The 12,214-nt window shown below is 41.6% G+C and overlaps 1 protein-coding gene across 1 annotated transcript in view; it reads left to right on the top strand.

Moving 5' to 3' along the window:
• The window catches only part of lars2 (leucyl-tRNA synthetase 2, mitochondrial), a 32,115-nt gene that overhangs the window by 1,967 nt on the left and 17,934 nt on the right, over positions 1 to 12,214 (top strand). Inside the window, exons 2-8 of the mRNA XM_052065735.1 lie at positions 1,129 to 1,366; positions 2,736 to 2,867; positions 8,272 to 8,363; positions 8,426 to 8,486; positions 8,573 to 8,662; positions 8,915 to 9,058; positions 11,735 to 11,842. Of these exons, the coding sequence (XP_051921695.1) occupies positions 1,133 to 1,366; positions 2,736 to 2,867; positions 8,272 to 8,363; positions 8,426 to 8,486; positions 8,573 to 8,662; positions 8,915 to 9,058; positions 11,735 to 11,842 (861 nt within the window). The 5' untranslated portion in view covers positions 1,129 to 1,132. The remainder of the gene's footprint in view (positions 1 to 1,128; positions 1,367 to 2,735; positions 2,868 to 8,271; positions 8,364 to 8,425; positions 8,487 to 8,572; positions 8,663 to 8,914; positions 9,059 to 11,734; positions 11,843 to 12,214) is intronic.

The raw sequence follows: 12,214 nt of genomic DNA, 5'->3' as shown, positions 1-12,214 counted from the left end.
AGTTACGTGTTTTTTTATGCACTGGCTAATTAACTGACTTTTCTGTTGGTCAGATGAATGGCACGGATGCACTCAACGCTAAAATGGATAGCGCCGTGGTCTACTCGCAGGCTAGTCATTAGCTGAAATACCCTAAGATAATCTAACCAGGCGGCCCGGTAGTCCAGTGGTTAGCACGTCGGCTTCACAGTGCAGAGGTACCGGGTTCGATTCCAGCTCCGGCCTCCCTGTGTGGAGTTTGCATGTTCTCCCCGGGCTTGCGTGGGTTTTCTCTGGGTGCTCCGGTTTCCTCCCACATTCCATAAACATGCTCTAAATTGTCCCTAGGTGTGAGTGTGGGTATGGATGGTTGTTCGTTTCTGTGTGCCCCCCCGCGACCCTCGTGAGGATCAAGCGGTTCGGAAAATAGATGGATGGATAATCTAACCAATCGTTTTATCTGTGAGAAATTACCTTCCACAAACCCAGTTATGAGCCCCCCCCCCCCCCCCCCCAGTCTGTCTCTTTAAAAGTGGCTACGACACCATCACTCGATGTATCCTCCTCATTCACAGTCTCTGCTTGATTAATTTAATATTCATTCATTCATTCATCTTCCTAACCGCTTGATCCTCACTAGGGTCGCGGGGGGTGCTGGAGCCTATCCCAGCTGTCTCCGTAGGCGGGGGACACCCTGAATCGGTTGCCAACCAATCGCAGGGCACACAGAGACGAACAACCATTCGCACTCACACTCACACCTATGGACAATTTAGAGTGTTCAATCAGCCTGCCATGCATAGTTTTGGAATATGGGAGGAAACCGGAGCACCCGGAGAAAACCCACGCAGGCCCGGGGAGAACATGCAAACTCCACACAGGGAGGCCGGAGCTGGAATCGAACCCGGTACCTCTGCACTGTGAAGCCCACGTGCTAACCACTCGACTACCGGGCCGCCCGATTAATTTAATAATTATTTTTTATTATGAAATTGAGAACAACTAAAGCTTTTGGTGTGTGTGTGTGTGTTTACAAACATGAAAAGAACTGTTATGTTAAGTGAATTTACTTTCAGCAGAAACTGTCCCTTTGACCTGACAACTGCGATTTCTACCAATTTCAGCATTTGTTTTTGTTTTCTGTGACAGAATCATGAAGATGTTAAGGAGATGGATGCCTCCATATCCTCACACTGTTGTCCAGTCATGCCAGATCAGGACTGCTTTCCTGACCCTTGTCCGCTGCCAGTTGTCCCCTGTTTTCCGGACGCTGTTCAGTGAGACCGGCGTGTGGGAGAAGGACTATCGGACAGAGACCCGATGCAGAGTGGAGCAATGGTGGCACCCGCGGATCATGGCGCAGTGGCAAAAGGACTCACTGGAAAAGGTGCAGTACCATCTCCATCCCGGAAACATACTTGAGCATGCTTATTAGTATTAGAAGAACGTTTTGGTTCCTAAGAGACAATGATATGTCAAGTGGGGCTGTGCTCATAATCAATGTTGTAGATTAGTTTTATTTTATTTGTGAGGATCTTTTTGTTTTTTTTCATGCGTCCTTTCGATGTGCACTGCTTGTACTAACAACATGGCTGCAAACATAGTACATTATAGCTATTTTACAAAGCAATGTCTCTATTCCCACCTTAGCAGCTTTTCCAACCCCTTGAGTTATTAATTTTCAAACAAATGATAAGAAACTTGAATTCTTTCAAAGAAACGCAATAGTAGAATTAATCTTACATTGGGTTTTTGTATGTCAAGATCGGAACCCAGTGTAAGGCAATTGCGGGATCAATAACTGTCGTTAGAGACATGGTTCCCATTTATGTGTAGCAGAAAAAAATATTTTTATGAAATTTGACGCTCAGTGAACAAAAAGCAAATGAAGGAATCATTTGAAATCCCAGAAGGTCATTTTTCTCTGCTTTTTCTATAAGCAAAAGTCAAAATCAATTCATAATGTCATGTCTTTGTTTGTGATCAGTGCTGATTTTTGGATCATTAGACTTGCAGGCTGGGTGAATAGCGCACAAAATGATCACACTCATTTGCTGGTAGTATGCTTGTTGTTGCCTATTCCGTGGTTATGTGTTGAAATAGTCAATGCTGAAGCCCTCAAAAGAGAACTAAAAAAATGCAGATGATGATGTGCGTAAAGGAAAATGCGTACTTTTAAAATATGTTTATGGAGTAACAAAATACATAAATGAAAAAAAAAAAACTTCTACAAGAATGGTGAGACCCCCCGCCCCCCAAAATCCACCGCATGTATTTCAGTGTTTTAAAAGGCTTTCTTGAAATTACTTGATTAAGCAATAATTACTCATCCACCCAAATGATGATCCACTTTTACTTGTAGTCTCCGGCTGATTAGACATCCTAATAGTCTGATGGTGCAAGCGACAGTGATGAAGTGTGTTCGGGACAGCTCTGGCACTAATTAATTTATTGAAAAATTCATGGCTCGGGTTTCCTGTAATCATATCTAGCTTGATGTATCTGGCACTTCCTCAGTTGCCAGGGCAACACTGTTGTGACCGTAAACCATCCATTCAACAATGCTACGACTCGGAATCGTGTCTGACACTACAATCAGAGCGCGTTGGAGCCTCGTACAGAAATGCACAAGTCATTGCTCTTCCTGTGCATATGATGAGTTATTGTTCTTTTTCTTCACCTCCACATGTTTATGCACACCTTCCCATCATATCTTCCTACAGTATTCATGACTCTAGCTGGCTTTCTCATTTCAGGATCAAAATCGGGAAAAGTTCTATGTTCTCTCCATGTTCCCATATCCGTCTGGACGACTGCACATGGGCCATGTGCGAGTGTACACAATCAGCGACGTCATTGGCCACTTTCAGAGAATGAGAGGTTATCAGGTTTGTGAGCCGTTTTTGTTTTATCCTAAACATGACTTCATAGAGAGGGCGGCCCGGTAGTCCAGTGGTTAGCACGTCGGCTTCACAGTGCAGAGGTACCGGGTTCGATTCCAGCTCCGGCCTCCCTGTGTGGAGTTTGCATGTTTTCCCCGGGCCTGCGTGGGTTTTCTCCGGGTGCTCCGGTTTCCTCCCACATTCCAAAAACATGCGTGGCAGGCTGATTGAACGCTCTAAATTGTCCCTAGGTGTGAGTGTGAGTGCGAATGGTTGTTCGTTTCTGTGTGCCCTGCGATTGGCTGGCAACCGATTCAGGGTGTCCCCCGCCTACTGCCCGAAGACAGCTGGGATAGGCTCCAGCACCCCCCGCGACCCTAGTAAAGGATAAAGCGGCTCGGAATATGAATGAATGAATGAATGAATGACTTAATAGACAATAAATGCTTTCAACTTGTAGAGAGGAATGTTTTGTTGGTCCCAGTTGACGTTTTCCCTATTACTTACAATATGAATATCAGACGTGCAAAACTTGCCCATTGTCAAACACAATAACAATAGCATACACATTTATCCACAAGAATAAATGGAGTTAACATCACTATCATTTTGGTACTCAAATTTGGTGCGAAAAAAATCTGTTGATCTACAGTAATTATTGGCATTTATATACGGCGGATTAAGTGGTTGCACACAACTCTCTTCAAATGCTGTTTTTGGTGTTTAAAAAAAACAAAAAGACAATTAAAAATCATTTCAAACTGTTTACATCATTATTAATGTAATTTAAGTAGTTTCAAAAGGAAAACTTAAACCATTGTGACAATGTGGTTGAATTCACTTTCTGGAGTCTTTAAAGGTAGAGTATGTGTACCTTTAGAGATGTGACTACAAAAACAGCAAGAAAAGCAAAATTTTATATACGGTAAGTTTAAAGAAACGGCACATTTACTGGTGGCAGGTGTGTGCCGACAGCCTTGAATATTAGTTTGAACGTGATTGGTCTATTCTGAAGATAGCCACATCCCCCGTTTTAGAGGGTGTGCAGAAATCACACATTATCTCATTTGTTTATTTTTAATTTCCCTTTGGAAAGATTTTCCTCTCTTTCAGTTGAGTTGTACAGGTTCAACGTCACAGTAATTGTGGACAAAGTTTTGAAATGATTTATGTTCTTATCTTTTTGCATCTCACAGAACTCTTGCATATGTGTAGACTTTTTAAATCCACTCTACTATTAAGAGCTCAATAACATCATTATCTCTGTAAGGGAACCTATTATTAGATGGTGCGCACATTCTAATTGCAAGTGTTATTGACACTTTCTGTATAATTCCGACTAAAAGTTGTGCTTGCCTTCAGCTTGGGTGATCTCATTAAGACTTATTAAGATGTCATGAAGGTAAAAGTAAAATCCATAGTCTTGAGCACCCGGCTGAGTTATTGACTCCATTCAGCACAGCAGTCGATAGCCATACTCTTGTTTGCATCCACTTTAAGTGCTTCATTGTTGAACGAGTCACTGCCCCCCCCCCCTCCCCCCCATCTTGATGACAGCCTTCATTCAGCCCCCCTGCACAACCACCATATCCCGCTCTTTGCCTTCCATGGTGCATAACAAGCCCCTTGGATGTCTTTCCCTGGTGCATTTTAGATTACGTGCTGTCACCTTTAGGGAAAAAAAACCCCTCTGGCGTTAGCCTAAATATGAAAAATGTTTCACATGACTGGCAAACTACCTCCTGCACACCAGCCTACGTTCTCAAAGCATCTGTCAGGAAAGTGAACGTGATTGTTCTGTATGCACACACCGTCTACCCCCTGTTAATTAACGAAGGTACACTCAATAGATGGTCACGCGCTGTTGCCATTTCCAGCTTGTTGTGCGGTTCCTGTGTGCGCTGTGTGTCAACAATTTTTCACTCTGGAGAAATGTCTAATTTTCAGCAGTCTCGTCATTAATGAACTTCTAATGGCAACAAGTCCAAAGGTAACACGTTTACACTTGACTGAGCTTAAGGGTCTTCAACAAGTGGTGCAAAAGTGAAATGTGCCTGGCTGTCAAATGCACAACTAAAACAAATGGGCGGTAAAGTTGTGCAATGAGTTTGTGGCTCATCTTACTCTTGGCATAATAGCGGGTTCGAATTTTGTATTTTTTTCCCCCCCAATTTTTTTTTTTTACAAGAGGCCACTATTGTTTCATTTGAAAACAAAGGCTGAAAAAAGGTAAAAGATTTTACAAGCAAATATCGTGATTTTTGTTCTACACCGGTAAATATGATCTCACAATTTACCTACCGTACTACACGAAAAATGATTCCATTCTTGTTCATCATGTACAGTACGTCATTGCATGGTCCCACACAGTGTTCGGACTGAGACATCGCCGTTGAAATAAACGTTAACTTCAGAACAAGATGACAAACCTGTGTTGCCAAAACTTTGGTTAAATGATTGGTATTCCTAAATGTTCCTTGGAGCACTGTTTTATTCAGTTTAATTCTTTGCACTTCGCTGTATTCCTTGAAAAGAAGTTGTACAGCCACATATTTTGATCGGGACTTCATCTGGCCACTGGATAAGTGTATTAAAAAAAAAAAAAGAAAAATCATGTTATGATGTGTTTTATACAAACTATGTATTTTATGAGCAAGAGATCATTGAAAATTGGCATTCATTTCAGGTAACTTTAAGAAAAAAAAATGCTACCCATATGGGGGACCAAAAAGGAAGGCTTTTTTTCCCCCACAGTATGTTTACTGATTGTTAATCAGTCATTTACAGGTAAAAACAGCAGTTTTGCCATATCTGCATAAACAAAATACATGTAATATAGATCCATAGAAACATAATATGGCGGTGGTCGACTGGCTAGCACTGGTTAGCAAGAAATCAAGCATGAGTCTTGCTTTCTTGCGATGGAAGTAACAAGTGAGATTTCTTTGTCAGACTGGCACCCACTTGTTCCACGCTTCAGTCTGCACATTTTGTCGTTGGGTCCACTTTTTTCCGCTTTTTCCCCCTCTCCATCTCTCCACTGCCTCTTGTCACTCACGCTGTGCCTTCATTACACTGGATTAGGAATGCACCTGTGCAAAGTGGGACCGATCTTGACTTTTGCAGACATAGGAATAAGCACCACTCAAGCTATTAACGATGAATGGATTATTTTGCCCTGCCAATCTCTTGGAACCTTGAGCTCCTATTAGAGCAGACACACCATTTCATGTTAACAAAGTTGAAGACTGAATGAACAGCAGTAGAAGCGCAACACTAATGAGGAGGATTTATTTATTTATATCCCTGCCTTTGTTATTTGCACAGGCTGTCTGTGGCTTGCATCAGGATCGATGCGTTTGCAGGTCTTCGTCCCGAACAGGCACATTGGGCCACAGTGCTGAGCTCTATTAGCCTAATACGATCTAGTACTTGGCTCTAAAAAGGAGGCCAATGCGGTTACCAAGGATACCAACTCTTCCGAAACATCAGACCTGTTAAAGTCTGCGCAGTGATCCTCGACTCCGTGACGGTGTGCTTCTCTTTTCTCATGCCTTCCACTCCTGTGCTTTCATCTCATTTGGCTCTCACTGAGCAGAAAAGCACCCCCAAGGAGCAAAAAGGGGAAAGAAATGGTATTACACAGGGCTGAGGGGTGTCGGGGGGCGGAGGGGGGGGGATAATATTACATAGAAAAATGATCAAGATGTTCGCATGAAATCTGCATGCATTACATCCAGCCATGAATGGCTGCATGATATTTTAAGAACTCATATCCCAGTCTTTTATTCTGCACCTTACCAGCGTGTACTAATTGCACTGTGTGATGGAGTGAAGATGGGCAAGGGACTGCTTATTATCATATAGACTCTGCCAGGATCCACTGCTATTTGACTGAACCGACATAAAGCATGAAATGTTGTGTGCTGCCTGGCAAAAGCACCAAAGTCATTCACACTGCTTATTCTAGTGTGATTTTTGTGGTATTTTTTACAAATGACTGCACGGTTTTATGTTTTGCACTAGACAGTAGTTACTTCTGTTCTCCCTTGAAGATGTAATTTTGATCATCTGATATTTTATTGGAAATTCAAAACATAATATTCAGTTTGTTGTTCTGTGAGGTCAGAAAATGAAGCTCAACTTTTTTTTATGTAGGAACAGGAAAAACATGGACAAGGTTACATGTGTAACAAGACCCTGTATATACGATATGAAACAATATGAGACATACGATAAAGGATACGAGATGTGACTTTTCCCCTCATTACTGTAACCATCACCTCAACTGTATTTATTGTTGGGGGAAAAAGTGGCCTTGTTTCCCCCGCGTGTTCGTTGAATTTGGGACGAGGAGAGAATGTTGGTAATCCAAATACAGGTTGGAGTCGATGAACAGTTTCTTCTAAGCTTTTAATAACAATATTCCAGGCACCCGTGGTTGACAGACAATGGCTGCATGTCACGAGTGCGAGGCAGGAAGAGAGTCACATCATTTTATATCATCAGAAGGGCGGCACCAAAACTCAAGGTGTAATATCATAACTTTCATTTCTCATAAACCGATTCTCAGCTTGTATCAACTAGCACATTCCAATGTTTGTGTGTCTCCAGTAGGGAGCGTTCCAATTTTAAGAGATGATTGTTCCAAGGACGCCAAGCTACGCTTTGGGCATGGAAAAATTATACAGCATGACTGAATATGAGCACTTTAAAAACAACCACTGCTGTATAACAAAGTACGGTACATGGAGCAAATATCATATATACAACAATAAAACAAATTAATAATGAAGACAGTAGAAAGCACAAAAACAGTAAACAGTCTGAGTCATGCTGAGTCAAATGCCAAAGAATACAAATGAGTTTTGAGACAATACAATACAATACAATACATGCTGATTTATATAGCGCTTTCACAACAGCGGAAGTTTTAAAGATGGGCGTTGAGGGGGCAACTCAATTGAAAAAAGGCAACTTTTTGAGAAGGGAGGTAAAAATAAACTGTGATGAAGTGGTTGCACAAGTGTGCACACCCTTTTAGAACTGGGGATGTGGCTGTGCTCAGAAATCAACAATCACATTCAAACTCATTCGTTCGAGTCAGCACTAGGAATGTAAAGAGTCATCGAAAATCGATTTCAACCGGCTAAAATATGCATTGATGTAAAAAAAAAAATTTGATCGCAAAATGATTTGTCATCATATTTTCTGTATTGGTCTTCAATCGTGTGTTGACGTTGCTGAATTGATATTGAATTGCGAGTGGAAGTGTTGCAACGCATTGATGAATCAATATTTTTTTACATTCAACCACTTGATACATGTCTTTTGTTTTGACAAAGTAGGCCATATTATGACCAGAGTGCTAATACTGTACAACAAAAAAGCATTTTTGTTTTATCTCTAGGTATTAAACCCAATGGGCTGGGATGCCTTTGGCCTTCCAGCAGAGAACGCAGCTATTGAGAGACGTCTTGATCCAGAAAATTGGACCAAAAGGTACTAAAGGCTTATTTGTGCTTCACGATCTTCAACCCTCTGACTGTATTCACTTTCCAAAGGAACATCAAGTCTATGCGGGAGCAGCTGGACAGCCTTGGCCTTTGCTTTAATTGGGACCGGGTCTGTAGGATCAAGACTTGGACAAAAATCAAACCGTATTTTCCTTCTCCCTCCCTGTGGACCTGACCAGAATGTTTCTTTCACAGGAGGTGACCACTTGCCTTCCTGACTACTACAAGTGGACACAGTATCTCTTTATTAAGCTCTTCAAAGCAGGGCTGGCTTATCAGAAAGAGGTAAGACTCGCCTTTCCATCAAAGTACTTACCCTAGGTTTCTTTTGGAAGGATTATGATTGCTTTAGTTGGTCTTTCACAGTGACAGTGATGATTTTGGAGGTCTTCTTTAGAAAGCCTTTGATAACGTGTAATGAAGTGTGACAACCTTTAAATAAAGCCTACGGTCTGTCTCTTTCAATTGCAGCAACCTAATCACTGCTTTCATTCTTCATGAGCAATTTGTGTGTGCGTGTGCATGTGTACTCTTCAGGGTGTGGTGAACTGGGACCCTGTTGATCAAACAGTACTGGCTGATGAGCAGGTGGATGAAAACGGTCGCTCTTGGAGGTCTGGTGCGCTGGTGGAGCAGAAGTTGCTCACTCAATGGTTCATAAAGACCACGCACTACGGCAAGGTACACTTGTGTGAATTTGATCTAAAAGAAGCATCGCAATAATAGGCCCTCAACTTCGGGATGGTTCAAATGAGCAGCCGCCTTCTACGATAATAACTGTGACTGTTCCACCTCTCTGCTTGTACAATCAAACCCCTGGAGGTCATCAACACAAACGAATGAACAATGCATTGTTTGAGCATGTGTAAGGCAAGGCAGTTTTGTTTATTGAGAGACTGGTTGTACCTCCAGTCTAGACTGACCACAAAAAAAAAGTGAACAAATGAATGCAGATTTACCACCAATGCCAACATTCAGCCGTGAGTGATAGGCAATGTGTGTTTCACACTTGATCAAGCCAGAGTAGTGTCGAGTCAATTTGATGGTGCTGTCCGTACACAAAGTTCTATCAAATGAGTTTAAAAAACATGTATCCATACAAGGACTTGTAAAAAACGGTTGGCCACTAAAGGGTTCATGAAAGCATTCCTGTTCATATGCAAACCTTGCATGTGTCTTGGTGACATTGCTGCAGTTGCCCATGCTGGTCCATGTCAGAGGTATGAATGGAGGTGGGATCACTACTGTGACAATGTGTTCGCGCATTTCTAATTTTCACTGGCAAATGGAGAAGTGGAGAGGAAGGAGGAAGAAGGTGTGAAGAAATAGAAGTGAGAGAGGCAGATGGAGAGGCAGGAGGGCCGTGGCAAAATGAAGCATGCTAAACGTGTTTGTGATTTCCTCAGCCCCCCCATTTCCCCACTTGCCTGTTCATGATGCTGGCTCGACAACATTAACTTCAGATTATATTTATGCTGCGCTCTACCTCATGCCGAAGTATGTTTTCCAACTATAATGTTTTTCCCGAGATGATTTCAGATGACAAGAATCATTACCAAGATGGATTATTTTGACAGACGCTGTGTGTCATTTCAAAATGTTTCATAATCACACTTGTTGCTTGTCACGCACTGCCAACCACAATTCCGTGTGTGAGCGAGCATCCGATAGCACTCGCACATTTGCTATAATCCAGTGATTCACAACCAGAGTACCCTGCCACACTCGTGTGCCGTGAGAGATCATGATCCGGTTTTACTTTAAGTTGTCCGGCAATGACTGCTTACAGATCTTCATTTGACATCTATCTATGCCAGCGATTTATACTGTGGTGACAGGTATACTACTGAAATGTTTTTTTGTTAGGTGGCAGAAGTGTCTTTTATTTATTTCTTTGGCAGACTGACTAGGAGAGAGCATCTCTCTGATTATATAGTAATGTGATGAAGTTGCCCTCTGATTGCTCTGATATGCTGATCATTGCCCATAGAAGCATTTTTTTTGTATGGGAACTGTTAATCCCAGCCTATTCGCCACTCAATATTCATGTGGAACCTATCCTCAACCATTTGCAGGAAACTCCAGTTGTTTGCAGACTTTTGTGCTCCTTCTGTAAGACTTACGATACCACAAGATGATGCCAAACCCCTGTCCAATAGGAAAGTAGTAAACGGTGTTGAGAAAGTATTGTTGAAGTGCTTCACCTCGACTGAGAGACGGAGGGGTGTGTTTGTCGGGGAGGAGCAAATTGGTTATGATCGGACGTTAGGAGAGTCATCTTCACGTGTACAATTCCAGCGCTTTTTTTTCCCAAAATCAAAAATGTTCTCCACATCATTTTGTTTTTAATTGTTATGAGTTTGGAATTAGAGTATAGTTTTTTGGGGTCATCATTTGTGATATATTTGTGGTTTAAAATATTAATATAGACATTTATAAACATTTGGAGGCGGGACATTTTTTGTGTGTGTTGGACTCTCTTACCTGTAATATGTAATGTTACGAAGTATTAAGCAGCCTATCGCTCGGAATTCATTCTTGCCGACGCCAGCAGATAAATCCATAAGTGTTGTTACAAATTGTTACAATTTTGGTTGCTGAATCAAATTCTTAAAAAGGTGACAAAGTATGTGTCAATGTTTCTTTTCCTAAGAAACATTGCATATACACATGCATATACACGCGTGTATGCACATAACAGTGCATACACGCACAAGCATATATACACACACACACACACACACACACAAGCATACACGTACACACACCGCTTGACTTTGCCTTCGCCTTCGTTTCTATATAGCGCTTGCTTGAAGCTTTTATTTGTTGCCATGGAGACAGCCATTGCCCATCACAGTCCTTTAGCACACAAATGATTTTTTTTTCTGCTTCTCTTCTCAGACTCTGATATAATTTCCGGGTTTAGTTTTTGTCCGGCTGTCATGAGAGTGATGACCATGACCATAGCCATTGTGTGTGTTTTCATATTTTAATATGGTTGTGGAAATGAATGATGAGTGGCGCAGTTTGAGTGCTTGTGGGTAATAGATTGTGACAGCCTGAAAGTAAAATAAAGAGGTATAACAGCACCGGCCTTTGCCCAGCTGTGACATTTTGACTTTGAGTTGGTTGTTATGCATAGGTTTCTTTTTTCTTTTTTTTTTTCCACCATGCAGAATAATTGTTTGTGACAGTTTGTATGTTACAAGAGAATAAGTCAGGCAAAACAGGTTGATATTTTTGAAATGAGCATTTGAAATATAGTAAAGTTGCATCTAATTATGACTTATGTTTTTTTGGGGTTTGTCTGTTTGTTTGTTTGTTTGTTTGTTTTGTTTTTTGTTTCTTCCACCCCAGCCTCTTCTGGACAGCTTGTCTGACCTTCCAGAGTGGTACGGAGTCAAATCCATGCAAGCAAATTGGATTGGAGAGTGCACTGGCTGCTACTTTGATTTCAAACTCAAGGTGGGTCGCTGCTTGTTATTTATTCATTCATCATTCTTGCTTTCCTTGGAACTCTTGACCTTCTTTTCACGAAGCAGTTCTCGGTGCTTGTCCTCTTCAGCCATGGTCTTTCATCTCTTACTCACCAACCTGCTTTTTTAGATCCTGTGATGCCCCTCTGTCGTATTTCTATTGCGTCTCAGAAAGTACTGAAACCATGTGTTAGGACAAAATGTTCACAACAGTCTTCACTTGAATGCCTTGCCAAATTCAGCAGATTAAGAAAAAAGTCAGCCTTGTAAAATGCTTATCAGCTCCTTTTTTTTCCCAGAACAAAATACTGTACTCTTTTTTGAATGGAAGATTTTATTACATGATCCTGCGCATATAGTT

The sequence above is a fragment of the Hippocampus zosterae genome, chromosome 5, assembly GCF_025434085.1.
Source record: "Hippocampus zosterae strain Florida chromosome 5, ASM2543408v3, whole genome shotgun sequence".
NCBI lineage: Eukaryota > Metazoa > Chordata > Actinopteri > Syngnathiformes > Syngnathidae > Hippocampus > Hippocampus zosterae.
Note: the sequence above shows the minus strand (reverse complement) of the source record. Positions and strands in the feature narration are given on the sequence as shown.